This window comes from Podarcis muralis, chromosome 6, assembly GCF_964188315.1.
Source record: "Podarcis muralis chromosome 6, rPodMur119.hap1.1, whole genome shotgun sequence".
Lineage (NCBI taxonomy): Eukaryota > Metazoa > Chordata > Lepidosauria > Squamata > Lacertidae > Podarcis > Podarcis muralis.
The window spans coordinates 62269715-62286364 of NC_135660.1; the positions used below are offsets into that span (position 1 = coordinate 62269715).

The following is a 16650-nucleotide window of genomic DNA, read 5'->3' on the forward strand; positions in this document are numbered from 1 at the left end:
TTTTCGGTGACCAAGTTACAGCTTTATCCAAAATTGATTATGCTGCAGAAAAAAAATATTGCCTTCAGTCTATGCTAGTAAAACTATTAAGATGACTGAAAAAGAGTTTTTAGCACCACTAGATTTTCAGACCAGCCATTCAGTTAGGTATGAAGACCTTTCTCCTCCCACCCATTCACCCCAAGGAAGTTTGCAATTAACCTGTTCTAATTTAAGGCAGGGCAATTTACACACAGATGAAAAAACTTAAGGATAAATCCATGCTAATCCAGGCATTTCTTTTTAATCACAATAGTTAAACAATTATAGGATAAAATTCCAAGAACCCATGTATATTTGTATCCTGCTTTTCCACAAAATGGATATCAAGGTAGCCCATATCAATGCTGCTGCTACTACGATAAAATAATAAAATACAATATGAGAAACATAAAAAAGCAGATGAAACGCAAAATATACCATTGCTGACTATGTAAAATAAGAGAAATTATACAAATTTACCCAAAGTGCATAAACGAATTCAGTTTTCCTTAGTGACAAATATTATTTCAGCCCTGAATATAGGTAGCCCTAATGATATTACACCAGTGGCATAGAAATATCTCCGGTGATTTTAGAAGGCTTTACAGCAGTTTTGACACGTGGAAATCCACAACGCTGGAGCTCAAAGAGCTCCATGGACACACATTTAATTGAAGTTGTTTTCAGAGTACTCTGAAGACAATAGCTAAAAGCCTATAGATTTCCAATAGGAGTCAAGATATTGATTTGAAGCCAAGGGCTATGCTTACAAAACAAAAGACATTATCCAGATGCAAGACTGCCATTGACTTTCAATGGTGATTACTTTGGATATTATGCTTCATATTTCCGTTCTGAGGAAGCACATTATATGTAGCGTGCAGTGGGGGAGAGACAGATCAATGTCTCCTTCGAGCGACGGAGCCTGGTAGTACAGATCATAAAAGCAGGACAAGAGAGAGCGTGGCTAGACAGTGGGAGTAGAGAGGCAACATTTTTGCTCTTGAGGGCTGTATTCCTTCAAGGGTACCCTATCAGAGGGTCATGACGACTATGGGTAGGGTCGGGGCTAAGATTGGACAGGGCCACAATCTTTTCTCTCTCATTTCTCTACCACCCTTTACTAAAGACATATAATTCTCCTACACCAGGCCTCCTCTACAGGGGTATTCTGATTGTGACACCAACTCCTAGAGGCCTCTATGTCATTAACCAAAGCTATGCACTGAAATATAACACCAAATATGAAGGCTCGATCAACATTTGCTTTTGTTGTTGGCATCTGTCTGTATTGAGAGACAATGGAGTGTGCCTCCAGGGGTGAAGTGAAACCACTGGAGAATCACAGTGCCTGCTGTGGCTGCAGAGACCAGTAATTCGTTACTGCCGCCTCCCACGTTGTTTCTGCTGCGTTACCAGCACTGAAGTGACCTCTCTGGGGCGCAAGCCTGGACAGTATTACAGAGGACCTGGGCTGCACATATGATGATGTGGACCTCTCTGATGTGGTCCAAAGGAAAGCAGAGCAATACGTTTGGCACCAGCTTGGCTGCAGGAGTTGCCGGAAGGAGGCATATAAGATGCCATCCAACCGTCTTAGTTCCTGGCATCTCCCAGATCACTGGATGGAAGAACATTTGCTTTAAAGTGCATCAATATATACTAATGACTGGTCTATAGCATTCCAGATGGCAGCCCACAGCAAAGTCATTTTATAAGGCCCATGTGGCATGTTTATAAAAGCATTATTGTAAAAGATAATCCATCAATTGCAATGCAGCTTTTCTGTTTTATTGTTACGCTTTTAAGTTGAGAGGCCCCTTTTTAGCCTCTGTTCCTAGACTCGCTTATCCCCAATGATGCCACATCAAAAAGCATCATAGGCCTGACTTACCCCATTTGTTTTCAACTGCCTTTAAGAGGATGTGACAATGTTAAACTTTCAGCTGAGGAAAAGCAATGCTCCCAAACTACTGAACTGATGGGAGGGGTAGGTTTATTCATTGTTTACAAGTTAAATGCTGCAGAATTCTTTCTCAAGAAAACAGCTGAAAGAAAGTCAGCACTGTGACCTTAGTGGCTTTCTTTTTGATGCATTCTGGGCTTTGAAGTTGTTGCACGAAAGCAGGAAAGGAGTGAATACAGAGACAGGCTTGCTGTCAGAAGTATAAAAGCATGCTTTCCATTTGCATAGCAATCAAAGATGCTTTTCAGAAAAGGCAGGGAGAGTATAGGTCTTTTTGTCTTTCTTCGCATTTTGATATTTGTTGACAGCCAGTTCCTTCAGCCCTGATGGTTGGGAAAGGGCTTAAGAGGACTGAAACAGGGTTGCAATCAGCTGAAAGAATGGGCAGCGTGGCAGCAGGTTCATGCTTTACAAACCATGGAAATTCCCAGGAGAATAATTGATTTCAACTTTCCCAATTGACAGATCACTATCTTATCACATATTCTGCCTTACTGGCCTTGGCTTGGATATTTCATTCTCAACTCAAATCTTCATTCATGCATCTCTAAGTCTGTGCTGAAAGTGCTGAAAGCACATTCTTTCTACAATGGTTGTTGGCACCCATCTGTCTCTGCTTTGAGAATTACAGTCAGTTTAAAATGAGGTCTATACAGGACTGGCCCTATAATGTGGCATGGAGAAGCAGCCGCCTCGGGTGGTAGAAGTTGCTGATACAACATTCCTTTAAAAAAAAAATTATTAAACATTCAACACATATTTACACAAAAATTTACCATGCTAAAATCTATGCGTGTACACTACACGGAAAAAGGAAAAATACATCGAAAAATAGAGAAAAAGAAAAAAGAAAATAAAGACTAAAGATAAGAAAGATAAAATAAACTTCCGATTGTTCTCAAAAAAACTGAATCTCATTTGTTATTTTTTACACAGTATCATGTTATTGTTTCCTTAATTTCCTTCAGAGAAAAATTCTTTAGTTTATTATCTATACATTACAAAAATCATTCAAGGTCTTCCAGGAGATTTTTGCTATCATAGTAGTTTTTCAAATATTCTTTAAATACTATCCATTCTTTATTCACCCTCTGCATTGAGTACCCTCTAACTCTCCCCATCATTATTGCCACTTGTATGTATTCTGTCATTTTTACCTGCCATTCTGACTTTGTAGGTGTAATTTAACTCTTCAAATTCATTGCAACCAGAATCCTGGCTGCAGATGTTGTGTACATAAAGAGTGGTCTTACTTCTTTCTTGATTTTAGTTGACATTATCCCTAATAAGAAGGCCTCTGGTGTTTTTGTGAATGGGAATTTGAGTATCTTTTTTAATTCATTATATACAATGTCCCAGAACTCTCTGATTTTTTTCACATTCCCACCACATAACTGATGCTACATTCCTGTGGCCAGTCCACCTGCCCTGTTGCCTCTGCCACTGTTGGAGAAGCAGCACCAGAAATTCCTTAGGCTAAAACAGAGAGAGCCCAACTCAAATAAATAGGGGATCTCTGAAATTAGAGAAAAACTTTAGCACACAGTAGGACCTTTGAAAGGTACTTGGTGTTCAGCCTTGTAATACTGAAATGCTGAGCACTTAACAGACAGAGCAGTTGGGAAATCTATTGAGAATCATTGAGATGGTGGAAGGTTCAGGTGAGTTCAAAGAAGAAGTAATGATTTCAGTAATGACAATCCTGATAAGAAAATATATAGCAGCCCCAAGCAACTTACTGAGAAGTTGTAAAGTGGGCCTGAGAGCTAAATTAGCAGAGAGAGCAGATCCATTACAGACTCAAATCAGGGAATGTGATGATAAAATCAGAGACCCAGAGCTAAAGTGGCAGATTCAGCTCCTGAGACGAGTTTTCAGTTTCAGAGAGATGCACTAAGTCTCAGTAGAGACCAACAGAATGGGGCAGCTTGACTCTAACAAAAAGCACGGCAACTTTCACTTCAAAGGGGATATCCAGAGGGAAGAGAGAACGAAGAATTACAGTAGTGATATTCATTCTCTCCTGGTTAGGAGAGATAATAGATATAGAGGAGATCCCACCCTTGGCTATTCATAATGCAATGCAAACAGAATAGCTAGCAGAAAGGAGTCTCATCTTGGGAAGCCATCCAAGAAATATAGGAGTAAAATTTATGAGCACTCTGCTGAGAAATGCAGTGTTACAAAAGGCAAGAATATAAAAAATTCTGAAGCTACTGTCCTTGAGAAATTTCCTTTAGCCACTCTCCAAAAGTGACATGCCTTTAAAATGGTGACTGTGGATCAAACTATAAGCCTGCAGCTATGCATGTGCTTTTTCTCTTAAACTCAAACATAAGTGCAAAAGGGCAAATCTGGATGAGGCTCACACAGGGAGGGGAGGTTTAATTATGTCCTCCCTCCCCAGCTGCAGCTGCCTCCACAGCAAATCAAAACAAAACTTTCTCCTAGTACAGTGGTACCTAGGGTTAAGAACTTAGTTCGTTCTGGAGGTCTGTTCTTAACCTGAAACTGTTCTTAACCTGAAGCACCACTCTAGCTAATGGGGCCTCCTGCTGCTGCTGCCGCTGCGCCACCACCACGTGATTTCTGTTCTCATCCTGAAGCAAAGTTCTTAACGCGAGGTAATATTTCTGGGTTAGCGGAGTCTGTAACCTGAAGCGTATGTAACCTGAAGTGTATGTAACCCGAGGTACCACTGTATCTGATAGTTACATCATTTATTATTATTTATTATTTATTGAATTTGTATACCACCCTTCATCTGAAGATCACAGGGCAGCTCACAACATAAAAATACAAAATGAGAACACAAAATACATAATAAAACAAAAAAAAAAAAACAATAACCTCCGCCTCCCAGCAACACATTTAAAAGGCATTTTTTTAAAAAAAAAATCTGGACAATTTAGAAGTATGCTATTTTGTATTGTTGTCTAACAATGACTGTTTTGTTTTGTTTTTATTGCATTAAGGTACACTTATATTGAATTCATGGTATTATGAAACTCATAGAAACTCATAATCCAGACACTTACCAAACTCTGATTTGTCTTCAGCCAAATTTGTCTTTGTTTTGCTGCATCATGGGCCATTTCAGACCATCCCCTCTGTTTATCCCACCTCCCTCTGATATTGCTCAATTCCTACATTGCCTTTTATTTTCAATAACTCGTCCTTTTTCTTTTAATAAAAATGCATGTAACTGATATAGACCATAAGGCTTATAAGCCATATCATTGCTCCCCATTCAGTGACCTGAGGCATTTTAGTGATGTCACCGCAATCTGAGTCAGAGGTATAGTGTTGTACAACTGGATTTTACTTCGAAAATAAACTTCAGAGAAAGAATGTAGTCATGTATCAACCCAGAGATTCTGCTGGTCATTCTGGCAAGCAAATGAGCAATTAAGTATCTCTGGTCAAGAAACAGCAAGATGAGCAGAATGCAATTAGTACCCTTTTCTATTTAGCACCCCTCACAAATTAGCACAAGCCAATAAGTGTGATTGAAAAATAACTTCTGGGGTGTTGATCGGAGCAGATAAAGTATTCAACATCTACCTACATTCATCAAGTTGAGAGTGCTGAACACAGTGATCTTGTGACAATTTGTCCTACCTGCTTTTTCCAAAAGTCAATCACTAGGTGTAACAATTCATCCTCCTGACTTGATCCTGGAACTGTGATCAAAAAGTCTACATCATGTCCAGCTTTCTTGCCCCTGTCAATAACAAACAAGCAAAGCAGAATAAAACTCAGAGGTGCTCTGTCTTTGGGAGGAAAAAAACACCCATATAACTTCTTGCTGAGATCCAAGTCCAGCTTTCAAAGACTCCCCCACCCAGGCCTTATGAAAACAGCTTGCGGGATAAAATGATAGCAATGTTTCTTAAAACATAATCAAATTGAAATCTTCTATTTCTTTTACAAGGACTGTCACTGTTCTTTGTTAAGCAATAATTTAAAGGGCTTGATGTATTTCATCTCTTATTCAAACTAGATAATACAGATCTTTTGGGGCAAGGTGTGATGTTGCTTCTTTTTCTGTTAATCCTGAAAAAGAAGGCATTAGTCTTCTGTAAAGGAAATAATAATTGAGATACAGATACAGATCTAGACGTGTTTTATTAATCCAAGGCAGTAACTTCTGATAAGCCTGGCAGTCCTGTCACCATCTAACGTTCTGTTTTAAATGTTGATGGACATTTTAATTACAAAAAAAAGTGTCTAGTTACAGGTAATTTTATTCTCTTTCTTTTCTGCTCACAATTCAGGTATTTCTTTCCTTTTACAATATAGGAGTAATGAAGGTCTTTTGTGTTTCAGTATTAATAATAGCCTTAGTGGAGTGCCTCAAATTCTAAGCACATTTATTTATACAGCTGTCTGTAGCCAAGTACAGATCTCAGCTGCTATTGCCATGGAAGAACAAAGATGAAGCACAAACACGTCTGCAAAGTGTTACTGAGAGGCTCGGCCTCACTGTCATTTTAAGTATGCCCCCTAACATCTTGGCCCCAGAGAATCCCCATGCTACCTGCAATTGGTACATCACGCAGAGGCTCAAAACCACCAAGGGCAATGTTGTAGTTTGACCCTGAATGATTAATAGTTATTCATACCAGGAAGAGCCCTCCAGAAAATGCAGATATATTTCTATTCTTCCTGACCGCTAACTAATCAAGTCATAACAGACCAGGCGCGAAGTAGTTTGACATATTTATGTCAGGAAATCTGCCATATCAGGAGAAACTGGCCACTCTCCAGGCACCCTGCATGATCTCCTGGTGACCTCCCTGTCTGCATTCCCGGCAGATGCAGGCAAGGTCTCGATCGGCGATCCTCCTCAAACGTGAGAAGAACACACCACTCTTCCCTGCCCTCCCCCAGGCAGGGGAAAGAGATAGACAGAAATGTATTTACATGCCTTTATTTCTGTCTTTGCAGCGTTACAGAGAAACACGTCTGCTCTCATCAGACTCCATTAGAAGAGAGACAAAACTCCTCCTCCTGTACTTCCTGTACAGGTCACTCTGAGCTATTTCCGGTGCTTTGCACTGAAAATAGACCCTCCCTCTGTTCCCACGGAACAGTTCCAACATTCCCATTATCTTTTGCTTTCAAGCCACCTGCTGCTCGCGGTCACGTTGCATCCACATCGTAACAATTTACAGGCCTGGTTAAGGAAATTCCATGCTTGGTTTGGCACTGCCGCCATTAGTAAGCCGCATTGCCACCCATAAGCAGTGCTTATTTTCTTTAAAAAAATGTTTAGGGGTACTCTCATTTTCCTACTACCTAAATACATCACAGTACATATGAAGTACTTTCTACTCTTGAAATGCACTATATAAATGCTAAGTATTTTTATTAGTTATGTGATGGCTTCCAGAGTGAAGGCTTCATTGTTATATATATAAAGTCATTTTCTTAAGGCATCATTGTGAAAGTCTCACATGAAAAAGGAAGCTGAAGTAATTATCTCTTCGATGCAGTTTAAAGAATAGATGCTCACCATATTTAGCTGGAATTTGAAGGCGTGCTATTTCTCCCCCTGGCATATTAGAAAAAGTTCACTAATGGAAGGACTCAAACACTCTTTTTGTGAAGCATGACAATCTGTCAAAACCTCGCAAACTATTCAGTAATTTTCATGCTCATATAGAGTTCAAATGCTTACAGGGGGGAACAATGGACTTCAATTTCTATTCTTGCCTCCAGGTAAACTATCAGTTTGTTGTAAGCCCCCAACCCTTTGAACTGTAAGAAAAAGAACTAACAACAACAAAAAGTCACAGGCCTGCAAGATTAAATGCTTACATTAACCAGATATGTGACAAGAAAACATAAACAGAATGTAAAATGCAGTATCTGCAGAGTAAGATGCTTTGGAAAGTTCCAGTCTTTAATTTGTCCCCTTATGGCACTGAGACATTTCAGTCCCTCAGAAACAGTTAGATGTTTTAGAATTGTAATTTTTAACCATTCCTTTTAATAACTAAAGATGTTGTTATGGAGGGTTATGCACGCCAGGTTCAATTTCGACTAGAAAGCGATCACTGCCCTTGCTAGGAGAAACAAGAAAAGATGCACAAATACATATTTGCACCTCCAAAATATTTTGGCAATTCCTGTTATTCAATATGATACACAATATATCCTACTTCGAATTGCTTATAGATTTCAGTTGGAAATGATATTTAGGGTGGATATGCTAGCATGAGAGGGGACGCGGGTGGCGCTGTGGGTAAAAGCCTCAGCGCCTAGGGCTTGCCGATCGAAAGGTCGGCAGTTCGAATCCCCGCGGCGGGGTGCGCTCCCGTCGTTCGGTCCCAGCGCCTGCCAACCTAGCAGTTCGAAAGCACTCCCGGGTGCAAGTAGATAAATAGGGACCGCTTACTAGCGGGAAGGTAAACGGCGTTTCCGTGTGTGGCTCTGGCTCGCCAGATGCAGCTTTGTCACGCTGGCCACGTGACCCGGAAGTGTCTGCGGACAGCGCTGGCCCCTGGCCTCTTGAGTGAGATGGGCACACAACCCCAGAGTCTGTCAAGACTGGCCCATACGGGCAGGGGTACCTTTACCTTTACCTTTTATGCTAGCATGAATGTTAGAATTTGTGTGCTATTAAAGATGTTTCACCCTACAAGCAGCATTTCAGATGCATCCAAAGCTATTCATGAACTTCCCTGAATCACATCCTTCAATATCAAAACATTTTATGAGTTTTGTGATCTGAAAGCACTAAACTATGAAAATAATACCTCACAAAGTATTTCATTACTACAGTGGAACCTCGGGTTACGTACTGTCCTCCTTTTACGAATGCTTCGGGTAACGAGCTCCGCTAACCCAGAAGTAGATGCCCCCTAGTTGCAAACTTTGCCACGGGATGCGAGCAGCCGTCAAGCGCGGGCGGCGCAGCAGCAGCAGGAGGCCCCATTAGTGAAAGCGCGCCTCATGTTAAGAACAATTTTGGCTTAAGAAAGGACCTCTGGAACGAATTAAGTTCATAACAGGAGGTGCCACTGTACTGCAGTTGTACAGTATGCTCTTCATTTTCCTCAACCATACTAAAAAGCATGATGCTCTACATTGCTCCTAAAATAGTCTGGTTTAGTTACACTATACTTCATTTGAGGATTTATATTTAGGCTGCAGCCTTATATATGATTACCCAGGGCTGGATTAACTATTAAGCAAAATAAGCATGCACTTAGGGCATGAAGGTAAGGAGGGCACCAAAGAAATTATTAATTGCCGGATTTACCATGGACCATATGGTGCAGCTGAACCAGGTTCCATAAAAAAGGCTCCCACAATATGTGTGTCATAAGTTCAGTGCAAGGGGAGGTTTTTTTAATGTTTTGTTGTGTTTTTATATGTGTTGGAAGCCACCCAGAGTGTCTGGGGCAACCCAGTCAGATGGGGGGGGGGGTGTACCTAAATCATCATCATCTGCAAAGGTTACAGAGAAGGACATGAGAGCCTATCACAGCATTTAGGACCAAACTACTTGTGACACAAATCATATCGTTTGTCCTTGAATGTAGGCCTTTTTCTTCCACAAATTGCCAGTGGTTGACTGGGGTTGCGTCCAACTGGAACCTTGGTACAGTGCGGTAGAGGACTTTAGCACTCCCTGTTCCCACATTCTCATTCTGGGTTGGAAGTTCTTTGCCAGGAGTTTTCACGGGAAAAAGCTCCTGCTTTCTCCATCCTTCATCCAACCAAGCAACAGGCATGGTCACAGGTTGAGGACACCTGAGGAGGGTGTGGAGAAGAGGCAGTGGGCAGTGTGGCCTGAGGGAGAGAGAGAGTGGTCTAGAGCAGGCTTCCTCAACCTCAGCCCACCAGATGTTTTGGCCTACAACTCCCATGATCCCTAGATAGCAGGACCAGTGGTCAGGGAAGATGGGAATTGTAGTCTCAAAACATCTGGAGGGCTGCGGTTGAGGAAGCCTGCTGTAGATCAAAGCAAAAGAGGCCAAGCGGAGAGGCCTGAATGGCTGCTTTCAGTCCCTGACCTGACGGACACCCCTCCCCTATTCTTGAGCTTCTGGAATCATAGTTCATAGATTACTGATGATGAATAACATTTTGAGCAAAGAGGATGATGAAATAAGTGTTAGATATAAGCAACGTTGCATGCCTCCAGTCAGTTGAGAGCAGGGTCCAGACTAACAGATAGAGGAAAATACATGTTGTGATTTCCTACTCAACCCACAAGCTTTGTCCCTCAGCCCCACTTTCTCCTGCAGGAGGCAGCAATGAAACTAGCTCTCACCTTGTAGGTTTGAAATCCTTGTAAATTTGAAGAAACTGGAAGAATCTCTCCCCCCACCCCCATTACTAACAGGCCCTCAGCGTGTTTTATTTATTCTTTTTAAGTCATTCTAGTAGCAATGTGTGAATGAGGCAGAACAAGTGGTGGAGGGACTGTGTAGAGCCAGCTTTCAAGCTGTTAACACTGCTATAAACTATAAGCCACCCATTTTATTTTATTTTATTTTATTTTATTTTAAAAACCCTAAGAATGAGAGCAGTAGCTGGAGTCACATGCCCATTTCACAAATTCAAACTGCATTAGCAGTGCTAATAGATAGCTTTACCTCAATCATTTCAATGCCTATTGAGTAGATGGGTGAGGGAGAATCAACTGAAAAATAGCCTTCAGAAAATGATAGCTATTAGGCAGCTGAAATAATTTAGGGTTATGATGGGTGCTTTTTAAAAAAAATAAGTAAGTTATTTATTCCACAAAGGAGCCAATAATCAGCCAGGAGAATCCCAGGCCTCAAACAGCTGAGTTACTCAAAATGTCATGTGTAGAGTTTGTACAAAGCCTCACATGGAAACACCAGCCAAGTTTGGATCTACTTTCTTGAATTTTAAAGAAATATTATATTAGAAGAGACAGGGATAAGTGAAGAGGATGTAATCAGACATGTGGAAATTTGGAAGAACTTTCACATGTTTGGAGGGCATTGATTGCTTGTCATTCGTACTGGTTATTTAAAGAGTTGGGTTTATTTCCCACCCACCCTCCAACTTACAAGCTAATTTACTAGCTGGTTCAACCTATAAAATGAGTTCTACCGCTAGCAACTGCCGGAGTTAACTTGACAGTCTCCCCCCGCCACCTGGTGGGTTGTCTCATGCTGCGGGGAGTGAGATGGTCTCTTTCATCTTGATCTCTTGGAAGAAAAATAATATACATGGCTGTATGGAATAGACAGGGCTGTCTACAGCCACATGAGCCTGCCAACATGCTGATATCATCTGCCAAGGCCATTTTCAGTTTTGGCACCCTGCTTATGGAATCCTTGCCCCCATGGAGACTCACCTGGTGCCCCCACTCAAGTCTTTTCAGTGCCTGGTAAAGGATTTTATTATCCCAGGCTTTTAAAACACATTTTTTAAAACTTACTTTATTTCCACTGCTTTTCTATTTTTCACCATTCTGATGTTTTCTTGTTTCAGTGTGTTGGGTGTTTATTTCACAGTCACCTGCATGCCACCCTGGGTGTGATAACATGAAGGGTGGAATATAAATATCCTTTTAACATTATTTAGATTGAACCTGTTCAAAGCTTATTTTCATTATTTTAGCATTATTTCCTCTGAAACTCTTTCCAACTAAAAACTGAGCAAGTTACTGAAGTCCATTTTTTACAAAAATCCAATAACCTTTCGAAGTATATCTTTTTTCTTTATAACTAGAACGTATTTAACCTTACTGTATTTTGCATTTTGTAACCTTTTGGGCTACAATCCTGTATCTGCTTACCTAGGAGTAAGCCTCGTTGTCTTTTAATATCTAAATCGTACTCAGAGTAAAGGTAAAGGTAAAGGTACCCCTGCCCGTACGGGCCAGTCTTGACAGACTCTGGGGTTGTGCGCCCATCTCACTTAAGAGGCCAAGGGCCAGCGCTGTCCGCAGACACTTCCGGGTCACGTGGCCAGCGTGACAAGCTGCATCTGGCGAGCCAGTGCAGCACACGGAAACGCCGTTTACCTTCCCGCCAGTAAGCGGTCCCTATTTATCTACTTGCACCTGGGGGTGCTTTCGAACTGCTAGGTTGGCAGGCGCTGGGACCGAGCAACGGGAGCGCACCCCGCCGCGGGGATTCGAACCGCCGACCTTTCGATCGGCAATCCCTAGGCGCTGAGGCTTTTACCCACAGCGCCACCTGCGTCCCTGTACTCAGAGTAGATCCACTGAAATCAATGAGCTGTACCCAACATTCTCTGCCTGCTAGCATTCTCTTGCACTAGCAAACAGGTAAGTTACAATGTTGTGCAAGAAATGATTCAAATGCAACAGTTGCACAAGCAGGAACTCTTTGTGCAATCTATTGCGCAACAAAGTTACTAGCAACTTCCTTGTGTGCTTTTCTTGTGCAACAATGTCTGGCAAAAATTTCACCAGCGGAACAAGTATACCATTAAGCGACTTTAGCTTAGCACCACACTGGATACAACCCAATGGACACGACTCATTTAGTTTGATGCAACACAGTGAAGCTTATTTCTGAGCAGCGGTGCATAATACTGCACCATTAGTAACTTTTTCTAGAAAATGAAAATTCCAAGATTCCCCACTCCCCTTTTCCATTAGGAAAGAACAGGCATTGACTCTTGAAAGGGAAGTCCACACCAGACTTCCTATTCCAACAGGAAGTAGATGAACGGCCAGATTAAGCGTGGGTGTTTCTGGTCACATGTGCATTCAAGACAGCTTTTCAAAATAGCATTTGGATTCATGCTGTCAGTGAAATAGCTGCTCACATACTTTTAGAGTAGGAAAATAAAGGTTCCCTAAACTGCAAAACCAAACAAATCAGCAGTGTCAGTCCAAACAACAGTGGAGAAAAACACAGGAGAGAACAAAATGCAAAAAGTTGCCATTCTTCCTCCCCAGGTTTATCTTCCATTGTACACTTTCTGTTTGTTAATGAACGGGGAAGCAAAAGGAGAGAAAGAATTGTGTTGAGATGAAATCCCAGGCATTTGATCATATAAGCTCTGTGCTGAGCTCACCTGAGCACTTGCTGCATGATCTTTATTCCTTCATCTGCCAACTGGGGACAAAGATGCAAGATTGATGACAAAGCCGGAGGCAAGATTTCATTTTATAATTCATCGTGATATATGGTCAGAAGCTACAGAGAGTCATGAGAATATGGTGTACCAAAACACAGGATGACAAGACATCACAAAGGTTGTGTCTAAAATAATTCATTATAGACTCAAACCTGCATTCTTTATACAAGGGGAGGGGAAACCTCTTTGTGGTAGGCTTGGGACTTTCACAGAAGAGACATGCAATTCAGAGTTTTATATGCCTAGAGCATGGAGAGGTATGGAGCAGTGGCTCTTATAGTACATAATACTGTAGCTGAAACAACATGTCAGCTTTGAACAAGCTGCTGCCATCTGATTAGATATGTCCCATGAATGTAGAAGGCCATTCCAGAAAATAAGGTGTCCTGATACTTCGGCACCATTAAATCCCACTTCTCTCCTAGGACTCTCTTAGCATTGCATATCCTTCCACCCAGTCTTCTGTTTAGAGTTCTGATACTGAAGTAGATTTCCTACAGTTTCAGTGTTGTGCCTGTACCAAAGAAAAAGGAAAGAACCCTTCCAGGTAGAGAATGCTATTTAGGCCTAAACTTCTGTTTATTTCAGTGGAGTCAAATATTTTATTGGCAATGGCAGGCGCCTCTTAATTCATCGTTGATGGCTCTTTCATTGTATTCCTTTGACAAATGATAATTTTATTGTTTAAGACCCTACTGGCCTCAACACTTGCACATACTTTTGTAAACCAAGAAATCTTTAATAAAAAATATCTTTAAAAAACAACAACACTGCAGGTGAGCAACTTGGAATTCTCATCACTTGGATGCTCTAGAGCAGTGTTCCCCAACCTTGGGCCTCCAGCTGTTTTTGGACTACAACTCCCATCATCCCTCGCTAGCAAGACCAGTGGTCAAGGATGATGGGAATTGTAGTCCAAAAACAGCTGGAGGCCCAAGGTTGGGGAACACTGCTCTAGAGAAACCTCTTTCTCTCTGTTTGTGGAATGCTGGCCCCAGGGAGGTTCACCCAGTGCCTTCATTATATATTTTTAGGCGCCAGGTTAAAATGTTCCTCTTCAACCAAGCCTTGGGCTGGTTAATATTCTATCTACAGCCCTTTAAATGTGTCTGTGGGGGTTGCGTTTGTTTTAATTTTTCACTTGTATTTTATCTTGTATTTTATTCTCTGAAGCGCCATGAAATCTTGTGATGAAGAGCAGTATACAGTGGTACCTCTAGTTACGAACTTAATTCGTTAATTCTTAATGGAGGTCCATTGTTAATCTGAAACTGTTCTTAACTAGAGGCGTGCTTCCGCTAATGGGGCCTCTTGCTGCCACTGTGCCACCGGCACATGATTTCTGTTCTCATCCTGGGCCAAAGTTCTCAACTCGAGGTAACTCTTCCAGGTTAGCGGAGTTTGTAACCTGAAGCGTGTTTAACCTGAGGCATTTGTAATTTGAGGTACCACTGTATTAGATAGATAGATAGATAGATAGATAGATAGATAGATAGATAGAGATAGATAGATAGATAGATAGATAGATAGATAGATAGATAGATGATAGAGATAGATAGATTAGATAGATAGATATAGATAGATAGATAGATAGATAGATAGATAGATAGATAGATAGTTGATAGATGATAGATAGATAGATAGATAGATAGATAGATAGATAGATAGATAGATAGATAGATGATAGATAGATAGATAGATGATAGATAGATAGATAGATAGATGATAGAGATGATAGATAGATAGATAGATGATAGATGATAGATAGATAGATAGATAGATAGATAGATAGATAGATAGATAGATATAGATAGATAGATAGATAGATAGATAGATGATAGATAGATGATAGATAGATAGATAGATAGATGATAGATGATAGATGATAGATGATAGATGATAGATGATAGATGATAGATGATAGATGATAGATGATAGATAGATAGATAGATAGATAGATAGATAGATAGATAGATATAGATAGATGATAGATGATAGATAGATAGATGATAGATAGATAGATAGATAGATAGATAGATAGAGATAGATAGATGATAGATATGTAGATGATAGCCTCAGGGGACAAACTTAGAAGCAAACCTGAATAAGATTGTGCTGCAAATCACTATATCTATCTGCCTTTAGGCTCACACACTTTTTCTATACAAGTGACCAGCACCAACTCATCTGAGTGTGGGCACTAATGACTTCACTAATAAAACTGAAATGTTATTTTAATGCTCCACGGGTGCCAAAATGACTGAAAGTGGTTCTATTTGATGATTAAATTTGGTCATAATTTCTACTTCTACTTAAAAGCTGTTCTCTTCAGAGTCAAAAGCAGTTATTTTCTTCCACTCAGCATTGACAAATTAAAACGTTAACACCTGAACAAACAAATATATTATCATGTACATTAACAGCTTTTGCATTCTGCGGTAGGAGACAATAATGTACCATCAAAAACCAATTGTGCATTAAAAAAAATTTCTAGAATTAGTTTTAAAATACCCACCTCCTATGTTATTTCCCTCTCAGCAAAAACTAAGTGTAAATAATGTGTTTTTTATTAATACCACCTTAGCAATAAGTAAAGCTTGTGGTCTGTGACAATGACATCAGCTCTCTAAACCTCCTGCACTAACATTACACTGGATTCACCCTCTAGCAGTCATATTTTATTTATTTATTTTCTTACATTTATATTCCGCTGTGGAATACAAGGCAGCACACGTGTGAGTACTATATGGCATTTATTAACAATACCACATATAAATGGCAAGTATGCCACCTTGGCTTCCACAGTGGAATACAAATGTTGGGAAATTAAAAAAAAAGGAAATACTAAAGCTGGAGGGCAAGACCCAACATAAAGGTAGTGCAATTGGTTTTGGGCATTGACATTCTTGCATAAATGGGAGCAGGCAAGCTTCACAGTCACTAGAAGCTGCACAACACTTTTTGCAAGGGTTAATGCGCCCATTGGATTTGGCTGTTATGTTAAGCTAAGAATGAGATTTTCACTAGTAGACTGGCTGTTGCACAAGTGGGGATGCCACAGCTGGGTATCACCCTGAGCTTTTTTATAAATCAAATTGTCAAAAGCTGAAGAAAGTCATCACATTTATTTCAACATGCAAAATTATAAAGGATTCTTAGGCAGCCATTTTATCTGGAACTAAACTGATTGTAGACTGAAAGGTGCATACTTTAAGCATATAAATGTTACGCTCTTTAATTATGGCCTAATGCTGGAGGCTGCTCCTGTTTGGGCTTTGGTTCAAGTTGAAGTTTTAATACTAAAGCTCCAGTCTACTACTAAATTATCCAGACTGGATAATTCCTAATTCTCCTGGAGTCTCTCCAGTACTTTACCATCCAAAACCAGCACCATGCTTAAGCTTTGACTTGCTAGTCTCAGGTTCATGTAAATAAAACAACTGTACCTGGAAGCTATCCACAGAATTTCAAGCTTTTAAAGCTTATGAAATGTAACATACCAATCTGTCACTGTTTTATATGAAGTCATAAAATACATGGCTCGAGTTTTCCTTTTG

At 40.4% G+C, this 16650-nt stretch overlaps 1 protein-coding gene across 1 annotated transcript in view; it reads right to left on the minus strand.

Annotated features, from left to right (window-relative positions):
- DNTT (DNA nucleotidylexotransferase) overlaps positions 1 to 16650 on the minus strand; it is a 99501-nt gene that overhangs the window by 21948 nt on the left and 60903 nt on the right. The window contains exon 8 of the mRNA XM_028728544.2: positions 5609 to 5711. Within this exon, the coding sequence (XP_028584377.1) occupies positions 5609 to 5711 (103 nt within the window). The remainder of the gene's footprint in view (positions 1 to 5608; positions 5712 to 16650) is intronic.